At 47.4% G+C, this 16,147-nt stretch overlaps 1 protein-coding gene across 1 annotated transcript in view; it reads left to right on the forward strand.

Annotated features, from left to right (window-relative positions):
* The window catches only part of notum1a (notum, palmitoleoyl-protein carboxylesterase a), a 49,011-nt gene that overhangs the window by 16,059 nt on the left and 16,805 nt on the right, over positions 1–16,147 (forward strand). The window contains exons 5-6 of the mRNA XM_038777962.1: positions 64–122; positions 1,389–1,491. Of these exons, the coding sequence (XP_038633890.1) occupies positions 64–122; positions 1,389–1,491 (162 nt within the window). The remainder of the gene's footprint in view (positions 1–63; positions 123–1,388; positions 1,492–16,147) is intronic.

Below are 16,147 nucleotides of genomic sequence, written 5' to 3' on the forward strand. Positions count from 1 at the left end.
AAAATAATATTTCCGCTTGATGTCCGACGCATTCAAAATTGCATTTCTGTTTTTCCATTTCAGTTTCATCCCTTATTGCTCAAGTGACGTTTGGAGTGGAGCATCCCTGAAGTCTGAGAAAAGTAAGTTTTCCTTTGATCCTTTATTACGCAGAATTTGTCCCTGGGGAAGTAGGCTGGAGTTGCACAAGTGTGCTACCCGGGGGGGGCGGGGGGCAGGCGGGCGACAGGGTGGTGCAGTGGTCAGCACAGCTGCCTCACCGGGCTGAGGACCCGGGTTCGATCCCGGCCCTGGGTCACTGTCCATGTGGAATTTGCAGATTCGCCCTGTGTCTGCGTGGGTCTCCACCCCCCCCCCCCCCCCCACCCCCCACAACCCAAAGATGTGCATGGTAGGTGGACTGGCCATGCTAAATTGCCCCCTCAATTGGGGGGCAAAAAAATAATTGGGTACTCTAAATTTCTTTTCAAAAAAGTCCGCAACCCAAAATGATGCTGAGCCGCACAAAATTTGAAGACCCCATGCCTGGCGATTGGCCGAATATGGCCAGGGCAGTAACCGGGACGCTACAATTTGCCATAGCGTCTTTGAACTAAGGCTCCCCACTCCTGGACTGTGGTCCAGTGACCACTAATGGAACGTTTGTGCCTAATAATGTCTCCTGAGGTCCAATTGCTTGCCAGCAGTCACTGTGAAGGGTTACACACGAGGAATGATCATTCTGATGAGGTGCTGGAGGTTTTGTGAATTTAGCTTGTGGAACCAAACAAGTGTCCAGACAGAAGTAGACCATTCAACCATTTAAATAAAAAGAAGCTGTGACCAGCAGAAGTGAGCACAAAACTATAGAATTGTAAATAAACCAACTGATCTCCCCAGTGTCACCTTATTAAAGAATAAATTTAGAGTACCCAATTCATTTTTTTCCCAATTAAGGGGCAATTTAGCATGGCCAATCCACCTACCCTGCACATCTTTGTGGGGGCGAAACCCACGCAGACACGGGGAGAATGTGCAAACTCCACACGGACAGTGACCCAGAGCTGGGATCGAACCTGGGACCTCAGCACCGTGAGGCAGCAGGGCTAACCCACTGCGCCACCGTGCTGCCCCCGATTGCTATCCAATCGCCCCTCTTGGATAGTGTGTGCTTGTGAGTGCTGTGCCAAGTTTTGATGCCTCCCTAGGTCAAATAGCTACCAGAAGTCACCATGAAGCAACAAGTAGGAAGAATAGCCACTTTGTCCATTAGTAGCCAGTAACCTCAGTAGAGGGAGAAGAGATAAACCGTTGGTAGCCAGTAACTTCAGTCGAGGGAGAAGAGATAAACAAAAAGGTAAGATTTTGCCTGTCCCACTCACTGGTCTTTGTATATTGTCTTGTTGAAGGTGAATACGCTTTCATGGGAGCGCTGATAATACAAGAAGTTGTCAAAGAGTTGTTGACTAAAGGCCTTGAAAATGCAAAGATTCTCCTGCTGGCTGGAACCAGGTAGGTTGTTTGGGTTTTTAGGGTCCCCATGCTTAGTCTCCTTCCTCTTTGAGGTGTGCTCGGATAAGATCAAATGCTCTTTGAGATAAAAGTGAATTCCGCATAGAAAGTTGTGTTCAGTCCCTGCAGTGGAAGTTATCTTGGTTGGGAATCAAATCCTACTTTGGATCTCAAACGCCACCCACGGTCATCAAAGGTTAAATTCCACAGCATCGCACCCTTTATAAGATTAAATGAGGGTGTGGATTAATTGATTATTGCTGCAAATCAATCAACAAGCTAATGGTCAATGTTTCTTTCCCCCCTTCCTTCTGTCGACCTTTTTCCATGTCTGTCACTGCCTGCTCCATCTTCTTCTGTATTAAGGTATTAACTCCTTTTTAGGCATACCTTCGCCGCTCTGTTGTCACTGTTCAATTGCAGTGTCTCATGCACAAGTCTAGACAGGGAGAGTTTTTTATCCAATATGGAACCAGGGCATATCACAAATATCTGTACAAGGATATTAATGGATGTGGAGCAAAGGCAGGTGGGTGGGAGTTAAGATACAGATCAACCATGACCTCAGTCATGGGCAGCATGGTAGCACAAGTGGCTAGCACTGTGGCTTCACAGCACCAGCGTCTCCGGTTCGATTCCCCACTGGATCACTGTCTGTGCAGAATCTGCACATTCTCCCCGTGTCTGCGTGAGTTTCCTCCGGGTGCTCCAGTTTCCTCCCAGAGTCCAGACGCGCAGGTTAGGTGGATTGGTAATGCTAAATTGCCCTTGGTGTCTAAAAAGATGAGGAGGGGTTATTGGGTTACGGGGATAGGGTGGAAGTGAGGGCTTAAGTGGGTCTGTGCAGACTCGATGGGCCGAATGGTGGCCTCCTGCACTGTATGTTCTATGTTCAGTGAATGGCAGAGCAAGTTAAGGGGCTGAATGGCCTATTCCTGTTCCAGAGATCATCCCAAATAGAAAACAGAAGCTGGAGAGCTGGATGATTTCTTGCTCTCTAACTCAGCGATCAGACTTTGCAAACCCATCGTATTTCTTACTGTCTGACACTTGCTAACTCAGCACCTTGGACTGAATCAACGCTCACCCCGCTCTCTACCTCTTGACCCCTCACTACTGTAACCAGTGTAGCTATTAGCTGCACTCACCATTCCTGCTTTTCTCAGTTAAGATGTAAATTAGGTCACTCTTCAACAAATTTATGAAGCTATCAGGCTGCTTATAATTCTATTGTGCTATAAATCTACCTTCAACATTTAGCTGGTTTGAAAAGGTGGAAATGAATAGTCACGGGATTGCTGAGTGGGATAAATGACTGGGAAAACAGGTTTTCCTCATCCCCTAACCTTTTGCAGTCTTGGAATTGCAAACTGTTGGAATGGATTTTGTAAGTCATCCGTGCCCACGAGGGAATCTAATTTGCAGTACGGAGGAGGACTTCACCACACTCAGTAATGATGCTTTGGCTGGTTCCATTGTCCTACTTCATATTTCTGTCAATTGTTATTCCTAATCTTTGCAGGGTGGCACAGTGGTTGGCACTGCTGCCTCACGGTGCTGAGGACCCGGGTTCGATGCTGGCCCCGGGTCGCTGCCCGTGTGGAGTTTGCACATTCTCCCCGTGTGTGCGTGGGCCTCACCCCCACAACCCAAGAAGATGTGCAGGGTAGGTGGATTGGTCTCCCTAAATTGCCCCTTAATTGGAAAAAGAAAGAATTGGATACTCTAACTTTAAAAAAAATACTGTTGCTTGCAGCATGAACTTGCAACCAAGTCAGTAATTGCTCAGGGAGATGTACAGGTTAATAAAAGCAGACAGGAAGCTGAAACTATTGCTGTAAGAGGTGGCGAGCACTGCTGCCTCACTGTACCAGGGACCCGGGTTTGATTCCGGCCTCTGCGTGGAGTTTACACGTTCTCCCCGTGTCTGCGTGGGTTTCCGCCGGGTGCTCCGGTTTCCACCCACAATTCAAAGATGTGCGGGTTAGGTGGGTTGGCCGTGATCAATGCGCCGGCTTGTGGGGATGGAGCTGGGTAGTGGGCCTAGGTAGGGTGCTCATTTGGTGGGTCGATGCACACTCAACGGGTCAAATAGCCGTCTTCTGCACTGTAGGGATTCTATCGATGCTAGTCTGAAATTTCTTTATATTGCATGGAAAATGTAGAAAAGCTGTAATGAGATTTAATTGGTCAGAAAATTGCAGTCAACAAACAATGAAGGCACGATTTAGCTAGCAGCCTCTATGAACACTGTTTGTACATGTATCGCTAATTTCTTTTTGTTTGAAAAATTAGTCTAGTAGTTCATCATTCAGCTCCTTAAACCTGTTTCTCCATTCAGTTAGATCATGGCTGATCTGTACATTAACCCCCCACCTCCCTTTGTTCCTTAACAACCTTGCCCAACAGAAACAACCTTCTTTGTCACACTTCAAAGAAAAGCATAAACAAACACAAAATCTCCAGGAATTAAAACTGTTCAAATCAGGAAGTTTCCAACCTCTTAACTAGTCAGTTACCCACTGCTTTGTTGTTTTAGAGGAACCGAGAATTAGAGCGAGTTTGCAGCAGAGGGAAAAAGGTCACTTTGGCTCACCATGTCCCCCAGCAGGATGTTAACAGGCCACCGTGAGATTTGAACTCATGTCCCCAGGACCATTGTTCTGACCCCCCCCCCCCCCCCCCCCCCCCCGGGCTATGGCACCACCTGTGTGAATATAGTACAGAGTTAATACAGTATATCTTTTTATTTATGTTTTAAATAAATTTAGAGTTCCCAATTCATTTTATTTTCCAATTAAGGGGCAATTCTTTCGCATGGTCAATCCACCTAACCTGCACACTGAGGAAAACATAATTCTCGCAAACACGGGGAGAATGGGCGAACTCCACATGGACAGTGACCTAGAGCCGGGATCGAACCTGGAACCTCGGAGCCGAGAGGCAGCGGTGCTACTCACTGCGCCACCTTGCTGCCCCATGGTTAATATCTTGATCTTAGGGCAGCACGGTGGCCTAGTGGTTAGCACAACCGCCTCATGGCGCTGAGGTCCCAGGTTCGATCCCGGCTCTGGGTCACTGTCCGTGTGGAGTTTGCACATTCTCCCCGTGTCTGCGTGGGTTTCGCCCCCACAACCCAAAAATGTGCAGAGTAGGTGGATTGGCCACTCTAAATTGCCCCTTAATTGGAAAAAAATAATTGGGTAATATCTTGATCTTCTAAAACACTACCTGCTCCCTGAACTGTACGACAGGAAATTTGCTATTTATTTATCTTCAACTGTCCGTGTGGAGTTTGCACATTATCCCCGTGTCTGCGTGGGTTTCGCCCCCACAACCCAAAGATGTGCAGGGTAGGTGGATTGGCCACGCTAAATTGCCCCTTAATTGGAAAAAATGAATTGGGTACACTAAATTTAAAAAAAATATATATATTTTTATCTTCCACTTGAAAGTTAAACAAAGGCATCCATTTGATAGAAAACCAAAATACTTGTAATCTTTGCCATCACATTTACAAAAAAGGCAAAAGGTTATCGGTGGGATTCAGCCAGCAGCGCACCCCTGCCCATAGGTTTCCCTGTGGGGTGAAGTGGTTTCAATGGGAAATGACAAGCAGCAGGAGTAGAGAATCCGCGTCACCAGCGAACGGCGCGGCCAAATCCTCCATCCTTGCGAGCAGTGGTAGCAACGTGGACTTGCAACGTGGAATCCCAGCCAATAACTCTGAGCCTGAAGGACAAATTGTGTTGTGAACTCCCCCGCCCAATTAAGGGGCAATTTTTTCGCATGGTCAATTGTGGCACTGTTTCGCCATAGCAGGCGAAATTAACTTTCTGGAATCAGTTAAATCGCCACAAGCTGGGACTGGGACATTGACTTAGTGCTAACTTTTATCAGTACAATCAGTGAGCTTTCTATCCACGAATAACAATCATCAGTTGTAACACTGTAGAGGAGATTCACTGACACTGCCCTGAAGCTTCTTCCTGTGCACACTGAGCAAAACATAATTCTCCTTGTTTGTGCTGGCACAGTCTGTGATCTGTGTACGGCAGCAAACGATGGCATATTAAAACATCAATGTGTTCATACACTGTGACTAAACAGACTTTTATGGTTTGGTGCGCATTTACCAAATCAAATAGAAAATAATGAAATGGAAATCACATACAACGAAAGCATACTTATGACCATTGTAATATTGTTATAGAGGTCGTAGCTTTAGCCATTTGTCTCTTTCTTCATCACACTGACGTGACTGAGATTGGCAGCTAAACAGAATAGGGGATCAAGTCTACATTCTCAATGCTGTGTGACACTCACTGTTGACGCTTGAAAGTGCTGCGCCATCCATCTTTAATCTTGAATACAGAACACTTAACCGAACACAGGAAATATAGTTGCATTTCTTCTATCTTTTGTCCTCGCATATCGCAAGTTGTGATTTGGTGGCAAACTCCCGACCTTCTGATTGGCTAGGATAACTTGGTAACACAGAAGCGACTGTTCCCAGGGATGGACAAGTTGCCCCTGCATATGTCACTGACTGTACTGCCAAGTCTAAAATTGAGAGACCGGCATTGATTAAAATAGGCATAGATGACGTAAACTAATAACTGAAATGCGACTGCAGCCAAGTCCTGATTGGCAACTAAATATACCTAGATATAAAACTTTCAGCGGGTTAAGAAAGAAGGAGCAAGTATTAATAATGGATTTACAATCGTAGGAGATTTTAATTATCTAAAAAATAGACTCGGAAAATGTTTGATGTAAAAGGGAAGAAAGGTTTTTTTTTAACAGTATTCCAGACGGTTTTCCGTGTTACCATTCCAACAAAGAAGGAAGCACTATTTGACCTGTTCCTGTATAATGAAATGGAGCAAGCATCCACATCAAGTTAGGGGAACATTTGGGGAACAGTGACCACAATATAATTAAGTTCAATGTAAGAAAAGTAAAGAGCAAGAAAAGTGACAGGCATATGTATTTGACTTTGGGGGGGGGGGGGGGGGGGGGAGAACACACAAATTATACCAAGATAAAAAGAAACCTTGCCTTGATTAAAGGGAATGAAAAAATTGGCGAAGATAACTATTTTAAAAAATAAATTTAGAGTACCCAATTCATTTTTCCAATTAAGGGGCAATTTAGCATGTTCAATCCACCTATCTTGCACATCTTTGGGTTGTGGGGGCAATACCCACGCAAACACAGGGAGAATATCCAAACTCCACACGGACAGTGACCCAGAGCCGGGATTGAACCTGGGACCTCGGTACCGTGATACTGATTTCTTAATTGGAAAAAATGAATTGGGTATTCTAAATTTTAAAAAAATTATTCAAGGGGAATTGATATGAAAATAGTTACTCAAAATTTAAGATCAACAGATCACCTTGGATGTGATTGTTTGCGACTGGGGATACTGCAGAGAGTTGGGAAATAAATAGCTGCGGGTCTGAGCGTGATGTTGCAAAATTCTGTGGCCAGGCAGATTATGCTTGGAACTGGAGGGTAGTGTAAGTGTCTGCCCTTTCTTATTAAAAATGAAAAGGAGACAAGGATAAAAGCAATTTTTAGATCAACTTGTCTGACATTCGTTGCTGGTTAACTACTAGAGTTCATAATACAGGCTGAAATTGCAAACCATTAGATAAACAGTCAGGGCCATTTAATACATGTCTCAATAGCAGGTCATACGTAATCAACTGACTTATTTGAAGAAATACTAGAGAGGTTAGATTAAGGAATTGTGGTGGATCTGGTTTATGTGGATTTTTAAACAAAGACATAGAACACTTTGGCACAGTTATGGAAATGCAGAGAACCAAAAGGAATATCGTCACAGGCATAGCGAGATGGTTATAAGGCAGAAAGCAAAGATGAGGGTACAAGGACTTTATCTGACTGGAAAGATGTGACGAGATGTGTCCCACAGGGTATTTTGTACTGAGGTCACTCTTATTAATGAAATAAAAATGTAAATACCTTGAATTTGTAGGAATAATGTTGGAATTTCCTGATGATATCAAATTACGGACAATGACAAATTCTGAGAGATTGCAAAAGGATATAAAATAGATGGATAGTAAAGATGATTAGTTTCAGGGGCGGCATGTGGCACAATGGTTAGCAGTGGGACTGCGGCACTGAGGATCTGGACTCGAATCCCGGCCCTGGGTCACTGTCCGTGTGGAGTTTCCACATTCTCCCCTATCTGTGTGGGTTTCACTCCCACAACCCAAAGATGTGCAGGTGAGGTGGATTGGCCACGCTAAATTGCCCCTTAATTGGGGGGAAAAAATAAATTTATTTATTTATCTTTTTTATATTTGGTGTACCCAATTCATTTTTTTGAATTAAGGGGCAGTTTAGCGTGGCCAATCCACCTAGCCTGCACAGCTTTGGGTTGTGGGGGTGAGAACCACGCAGACACGGGGAGAATGTGCAAACTCCACACGGACGGTGACCCAGAGCCGGGATTCGAACCTGGGACCTCGGCGCCGTGAGGCAGCAGTGCTAACCACTGCGCCACCGTGCTGCTACTTTAAATTTATTTTTGAAAAAAAGATTGGCTTCAAATACTATTTTGGAAGTAAAACTAAGGAACCCACTGAAGTTGCTAAGTTTGCAGATGATACAAAGATCCATAAAGGGACAGGTAGTATTGAGGAAGCAGGGAGGCTGCAGAAGGACTTGGACAAGTTGGGAGAGTGGGCAATGAAGTGGCAGATGGAAAGCAGATGGAAAGCAATGTGGAAAAGTGTGAGGTTATGCACTTTGGTTGGAAGAATAGAGGCATAGATTATTTTCTAAATGGAAGGGCTTCAGAAATCAGAAGCATAAAGGGACTTGGGAGTCCTTGTTCATGATTCTCTGAGGTTAGTGTGCAGGTTCAGTTGAGAGTCAGGAAGGCAAATTAAGGCAGCATGGTGGCCTAGTGGTTAGCACAACCGCCTCACGGCGCTGAGGTCCCAGGTTCGATCCCGGCTCTGGGTCACTGTCCGTGTGGAGTTTGCACATTCTCCCTGTGTCTGCGTGGGTTTCGCCCCTACAACCCAAAAATGTGCAGGGTAGGTGGATTGGCCATGCTAAATTGCCCCTTAATTGGAAAAAATAATTGGGTAATCTAAATTTATAAAACAAAAAGGAAGGCAAATTAAATGCTAGCATTCATCTCGAGAGGGCTAGAATACAATAGCAGGAATGAACTGATGAGTCTAGAAGGATGAGGGAGGAGCTTATTGAAACTTGCAGAACGTTGAGAAGTCTAGATGCTGTGGACGTGGAGAGGATGTTTCCACACTTGTAGGAAAAACTAGAAACAGAGAGCACAATCACAGACTAAAGGGACGATCCTTTAAAACTGAGATGAGGAATTTCTTCAGCCAGAGGGTGGTGAATCTGTGGAACTCATTGCCCGCAGAAGGCTGTGGAGACCAAGTCATTGAGTGTCTTTAAGACAGAGATAGAGATCACTGTCCGTGTGGAGATTGCACATTCTCCCCGTGTCTGCATGGGTTTCACCCCCACAACCCAAAGATGTGCAGGGTAGGTGGATTGGCCACGCTAAATTGCCCCTTAATTGGAAAACATAATTGGGTACTCTAAATTTAAAAAAAAAGACAGAGATAGCTAGGTTCTTGATTAACAAGGGGATCAGAGGTGATGGGGAGAAGGCAGGAGAAGGGTTTCCTCCGGGTGCTCCGGTTTCCTCCCACAGTCCAAAGATGTGCAGGTTAGGTGGATTGGCCATGCTAAATTGCCCGTAGTGTAAGGTTAATAGGGGGGATTGTTGGGTTACGGGTATACCGGTTACGTGGGTTTAAGTAGGGTGATCATTGTTCGGCACAACATCGAGGGCCGAAGGGCCTGTTCTGTGCTGTACTGTTCTATGTTCTATGTAATGGGGATGAGAAAATATCAGCCATGGTTGAATGGTGGAACAGACATAATGGGCCGAATGGCCTAATTCTGCTCTGTATCTTATGGTGTTATAAATTGTATGTTTTTCAATGAGGAAGAGGAACAGTGAGATCGTGATGTGCATAAACACAGATAAAGGTGGCAACACAATTGGATTTAATTTTTTTTCCTTACTCATACATGGGATTGCTGACAAGACCAGCTTTTATTGTCCAACCTGAATGGCCCTTGCGAAGGTTGTGGTGCACCATCTCTCTGTACCGCTGCTAGTTGAGTGGTGTAGCTACACTCAGTGTTGTAATGGAGGGCGTTCCAGGGTTTTGCCTCTCTGGAACAATATAGTTCCAAGTTAAAACTGAGGGTGACTTGGAGGGATACCTGGAAACAATGGTGTCCTCATGCATCTGCTGCCCTTGTTCTTCTAGGTGGGAGAGATCAGGTATTTGGGAGATGCTGTCAAAGAAACCTTGGGGAGTTGTGGAATGAAGATAGATGGGGTGCCAATTCCAATTCTCTTCCCACGCCTAGGCATAATTTTGTCTGTTTCCATAACTAGCAATTCTCGAAACAGATCAATAGCCAGGGTCCTAAAGGTCGAGGAGCATAACCCCACAGCAAGCATGTGTGGCCCAGCAATATCTCCCACTCTTACCGCCAGACACCGGTGTGTTGGAAAGATTTGCAGGTTGCCGCACTCAACCTGTTTGGCAAAGTTATGAATGCACCTTCCTCGGCCATCTAGTCCTGGGGTGGGACTTGAACCTGGAGCTTCTGGGTTGGAAGCTGGAAAGCTACCCACTGCGCCACAAGACCGGTAGATTAATTTTGGCTCCAGGAGATGAGTCACTTACAACAAAGTACCCAATCTCCGACCTGTAGCTACAATATTCCCTGTCGGGTATTTCAATTGAAAATGTAATCATTTATAATATCAAAATTCTTTGAGCTACTATAGTAAGCCTCAAAATAATTGTTATCTGTATGTGAGTGGGAGTGTAAAAGCAGCAATATGAATGTACACTTTCCTTGGCAACACAATAAGAAATTGTCAACAATGATTGTTTGATGACTAAGTGAGAGAAATACTTGTCTAATCAATTTAAGAATGTTTCATCTTGGACATAGAAAAGCGGGCACCAATTTTTATGATTCCGTGTTCAGCTGTGTTGCACCCTGTGCAAATCCTGCTATGCTGGGAAAATTCCGGGAGCGATCTGAAACGGGATTTGTGCTGGGCGCCAAACAGTTTGCAATGTTACCGGGTCCTCCCAGCTGACATAACCAGGGTCACGCCCGGCGAGGTTGTGAATCTGATTGCTGTTCATGTAAATGGATTTGCATATTCAAAAGCGGCTTAACACCTAACCTCCCGGGATGTTCCCACGCGGCGCAATGGGTCTCTGGTCTCCATAAATGGAAGGAGACCAGATGGGATGGCCATGCTGCGGGGTCTTGGACGCCATAGTAGCCCCCGAGTGGCCAAGGACATGGTGGGGAAGTGTCCTGTCACTGTGTCAACTTTACAGTGCCAGGTTGGCACTGCCAAGGGGTGGGACCTGTACTGGGTGGGACCTTTGGAGACCGCATAGCAGGGTGTCGCTCACTTGGGGGGAGGGGGTGTGTGGTGGGACCTGGTGTCAGCAGTTGGTTGGGGGGGGTGGGGGGTTGAAATATGCCCCTGGTATGTATATTTCATAGTTACAAAGATGATGGGCGGAATTCTCCGACCCCCCGCAGGGTCGGGGAATCGCCTGGGGCCTTCGTAAATCCCGCCCCCGTCGTGGCCGAAATTCTCCGCCACCCGGGAATCGGCGGGGGCGGGAATCACGCTGTGCCGGTTGGCGGGCCCCCCACGGCGATTCTCTGGCCCGCGATGGGCCGAAGTCCCGCCGCTGTCGGGCCTCTCCCGCCGACGTGGTTTAAACCACCTCTGGTGGCGGCGGGAGCAGGCGGCGTGAGCGGGCCCCGGGGTCCTGGGGGGGGGGGGTGCGCGGGGTGATCGGACCCCGGGGGTGCCCCCAAGGTGGCCTGGCCCGCGATCGGGGCCCACCGATTGGCGGGCAGGCCAGTGCCATGGGGGCACTCTTTTATTTTTTCTTCCTGGCGGAGGCGGAAGAGACCCCCTTACCTCCCATGCGCCGGGATGACTTCAGCGGCCCTTGACGCTCCGCGCATGCGCGGCCTCACGCCGGCCGGCGAAGGCCTTTCGGCCAGCCGTTCGCACCGGCTGGCGGGGCGGAAAGGCCATTCGCGGCGGCCAGCGGGGAGCCAACCCCTCCGGCGCGGGCCTAGCCCCTAAAGGTGCAGAGAATTCCGCACCTTTGGGGAGGCCCAACGCCGGAGTGGTTGGCGCCACTCCGGTACGCCGGGACCCCCCCCGCCCCGCCGGGTAGGGGAGAATACCGCCCGATACTAGTCACGGTTTCAGGGCAAATCAATAGCGTTAATGGAGAGCCTGACATTTATATAGTGCACTTCACAACATCTCGAGGTGCTTTACAGCCATTGAAGTACTTTCGCTGAAGAGGCCCTTTGTAATGTGGGAAAGGCAGCAGCCAATTTACTCGCAGCAAGCTCCCAGAATGCACAGGGGTGAGGTTGAGTTGAGTTGTCTGTTTGGGCTACTCTCACCCATATGGGTATGTGTTCAGCTTTGGGTATGTGTTCAGCTTTGGGTATGTGTTCAGCTTTGGGTATGTGTTCAGCTTTGGGTATGTGTTCAGCTTTGGGTATGTGTTCAGCTTTGGGTATGTGTTCAGCTTTGGGTATGTGTTCAGCTTTGGGTATGTGTTCAGCTTTGGGTATGTGTTCAGCTTTGGGTATGTGTTCAGATTTGGGTATGTGTTCAGCTTTGGGTATGTGTTCAGCTTCGGGTATGTGTTCAGCTTCGGGTATGTGTTCAGCTTCGGGTATGTGTTCAGCTTCGGGTATGTGTTCAGCTTCGGGTATGTGTTCAGCTTTGGGTATGTGTTCAGCTTTGGGTATGTGTTCAGTCAACAATATCGAAACTGAGGTGGGAGGGGGGTGGTAGTGGGAGCGAAGGACAGATGCTAACGGGTTTGTAGTTTGCCCAACGGCACAGCACATACTCGAATCATGCCACTGCCAAAGCGTAAGTGCAAAATAATTGATCTCCTTTCATCTCCATTTGCTCTTTGTGGAATTTTGGCAGCAACAGCAAAGTAACGCTGACGGGTTCCGTACCCCCCTGGAACATGGAATTACTTCATTTATGGGCAAAATCCTGCAGCTCTCCCAGCTGGTAGTTGGCACTTCTGGCTGATTGGAGTTGTCTATGTAGCTATAGATAATAAATACTTTATTGTTTTAATCTATTTTGTAGATAATCATGGAAAGCAGAATGTATCAAATCCTGGAAACAGGTTCAGATCATCGACCTGAAACGTTAATCCTTCTTTCCTCTGTCCACCGTTCTGTAGATGCAGCCTGATCTGAGTGTTTCCAGAATGTTCTGCTTTAGTTGTAGGAATCTTTTTTTTTTCATATTGTGTTTGATTGGGATGAAGAACTTTAATTTAGCCAGACGTTCCTCTTCCCTTCCCCCTCCCCTCCTCTCCCTCACCTCCCCTCCCCTCTCCTCCCTCCTCTCCCTCCCTCTCCCCACTCCTCCCTCGTCTCCCCTCCCCTCTCCTCCGTCCTCTCCCTCGCTGCCCCCCTCCCTCTTCTCCCTCCTCTCTCCCTTCTCCTCCATCTTCTCCCTCCCCTCCCTGCCCCTCTCTTCCCTCCTCCCTCCCCTCCCTCCTCTCCCCTCCTCCTCTCCCTCCTCCTTCCCCCCTCCCTCCCCTCCCTCCTCCTCCCCCTCTCCTCCCCTCTCCTCCCTTCTTCCCTCCCCTCCCTCTCCTACTCCTCTCCCTCATTCCCTCGCTCTCTCCTCCCTCTCCCCTCCTCTCCCTCCCCTCTCCTCCATCCTCCCCCCTCCCCTCCCTCCTCTCCCTCTCCTCCAGCCTCTCCATCCCCTCCCCACCCCTCTCCTCCCTCCTCTCACTCACCTCCCCATCCCTCTCCTCCCTCCTCTCCCTCCTCTCCCTCCTCTCCCTCCCCTCTCCTCCATCCTCTCCCTCTCCTCCCCGCCCCTCTCTTCCCTCCTCTGCCTCCCCTCTCTTCCCCTCTCCCTCCCCTTTCCTCCCTCCTCTCTCTCACTTTCCCTCCCCTTCCCTCTCCTCCCTTCTCCCCTTCCCTCCTCCCTCCCTCTTGTCTCCAGGTACTGACTCATTCCGACCAACAGAGACGGGCAACATCCGTCAGTCCCTTGCTCAAGTCGTGAGTGGCCACATGGGGAGTTTCGACAAGCTTTTCAACTGTGTGTGTGTGTGTGGTGGGGGGGGGCATCAGAGCTATTCCTCCTCATCTGCTATCTGTATGCTGAAAACCAATTTTAGTGCCTGGAAAGGGTGACCCACTTGAGACCAGCACAGGGCAGGGATTAAACCTGGAATCCAGTCGGTGTGGCTCTGTTCGACATTGGGAGCTGCATTTTATAATGGAGAAACCCAGTCAGCCGTGTGCTTGCTGTGTTCACCGGAGCAAGAGGGTTGAAAATAGTTGAAACGACATCAAGGCAGGAAGGTTATGCTGGCACACCCACCCCGACCTCTAACAACTGTTAGAAAGAAGAGATGTTGTCCCAACATTGTGGGCTGGATTCAAAGCAAGGTTCCACAGATTAAAGGATGCTCTCTACTCACCCTGCCACCCAGTCTCTGATTATATTTTTTTGAGGAATTGCCTTTAACATTCTGGTAACCCTTTCCATGGGAAAACATTGTTTTATGTGGTTGTGTCGTAATCACTATTATTACTATTACGCAATTAGGCACAAAGACTTTTGAAATATATGAGAACGCTTTTCTTCATCTATTTCTAAGCTCCCAACTCTGATTCTCCCCAGTTTATTGAATCCGAAATTGAACACTTTCATTCAAACTAACGTTTGCACATGCTCAAATGTAGATTCGAAAATCAGTCAGACCGGGAAAAGTAAATGGGTCCACCATCTTGATTTAATCCACCCATAGTTTAACAAACGCACACTAGTGAAAAGCGATGATTAACTTCGCAAGAGGAATAAAGGTGCAATGCCTTCTGTTCCTATGCATCCAGTCAACGATCGATCACGTTTTAAGGCTCTTGTTTGATAATTAAATGCAAAATCTATAAACCTTTTTGTCTCTTGGAGATTGATGCCACTTCCACGAGCACAGGCAACATGCGGCATCATTCCATCAACTGATTGATGTGCACATGGAATTTCCAACCTAACGTTTCTCACAACAGCTGGTACGCACACGTTGAACAGCAGCCAGGGCAGCTGTTTTGATATTTCTTAAAAGGCGATGGCAGCACAGCCGTCATCATTCATTTCATTACAGGACCCGAGCACGTCCTTTAATTACTGAGAATGTACCTCAGCTGTTTTTTGTTTTTTTTATCCTTCCTCTGGTTTGTTGCGTGGCGTTCTTTTTTCCGAGCGTGAAATGGGCTGGCTGTCACAACAGGCCTGAGGAGTAATCAGGTGGGTGGGAGATGAAAGTGATCAGGGCAGGCCAGCGACGTGGGCCAGAGTATTGACCTGATCACGTGCTGCAAATAGATAGTTATAATAATAATAGCACTGACTGTCACAAGTATGCTTACATTAACACTGCAATGAAGTTACAGTGAAAAGCCCCTAGTCGCCACACTCCGGCGCCTGTTCGGGTACACAGAGGGAGAATTCAGAATGTCCAATCCACCTAACAGCACGTCTTTTGGGACTTGTGGGAGGAAACCGGAGCGCCCGGAGGAAACCCACGCAGAGACAGGGAGAATGTGCAGACTCCGCGCAGGCAGTGACCCAAGCCGGGAATCAAACCTGGGAGCGTGGTTAGCACTGTTGCTTCAAAGCGCCGACCACTGTGCTACCATGGCAGAGGAACAGCATAGATTCAGCAGAGTGTGTATGATGAGTAGAAATGGGTTGCTGGTTCTAAGACCCAGTTCTGTACAAATATTTTAGTGACATGAGGGGAGTTTTAAATAGTATGAAGCTCATTTGTCAGCAGATATTGGACTGGGCAAATGTTCCTCAACCTTTTAAGGTTCTGAGTCTGAAAAAAGTGGCTGGTGACATACATGGGCAGCATGGTAGCACAGTGGTTAGCACAATTGCTTCACAGCTCCAGGGTCCCAGGTTCGATTCCTGGCTTGGGTCACTGTCTGTGCGGAGTCTGCACGTTGTCTGCGTGGGTTTCCTCCGGGTGCTCCGGTTTCCTCCCACAATCCAAAGATGTGCAGGTTAGGTGCATCGGCCATGATAAATTGCCCCTTAGTGTCCAAAATTGCCCTTAGTGTTGGGTTGGGTTATGGGGATAGGGTGAGGTGTGGGCTTGGGTAGGGTGCTCTTTCCAAGAGCCGGTGCAGACCCGATGGGCTGAATGGCTTTCCTTCTGTACTGTTAATTCTATACCTAGAGAGCTGATAAATGTGTATGTAAAATAATAACTGGCTCCTTTTAAATAAAGGAATACTTCCATTTGTATGGCACCTTTCTTGGTCGGAGGACATTCAAAAGCACTCTACGACCAGTAAAGTTCTTTTTCAAGTGTGGTCACTGTTGTAATGTAGGGTGTTTTATTGACTAAAACATCTTGGGGTGTCCTGAGGTTGTGAAAGGTGCTATACAAATGCAGATCTTTTTTGAAAAGAAACCAAGTATTATTCAATA

This window comes from Scyliorhinus canicula, chromosome 18, assembly GCF_902713615.1.
Source record: "Scyliorhinus canicula chromosome 18, sScyCan1.1, whole genome shotgun sequence".
In the NCBI taxonomy this organism is placed as follows: Eukaryota; Metazoa; Chordata; class Chondrichthyes; order Carcharhiniformes; family Scyliorhinidae; genus Scyliorhinus; species Scyliorhinus canicula.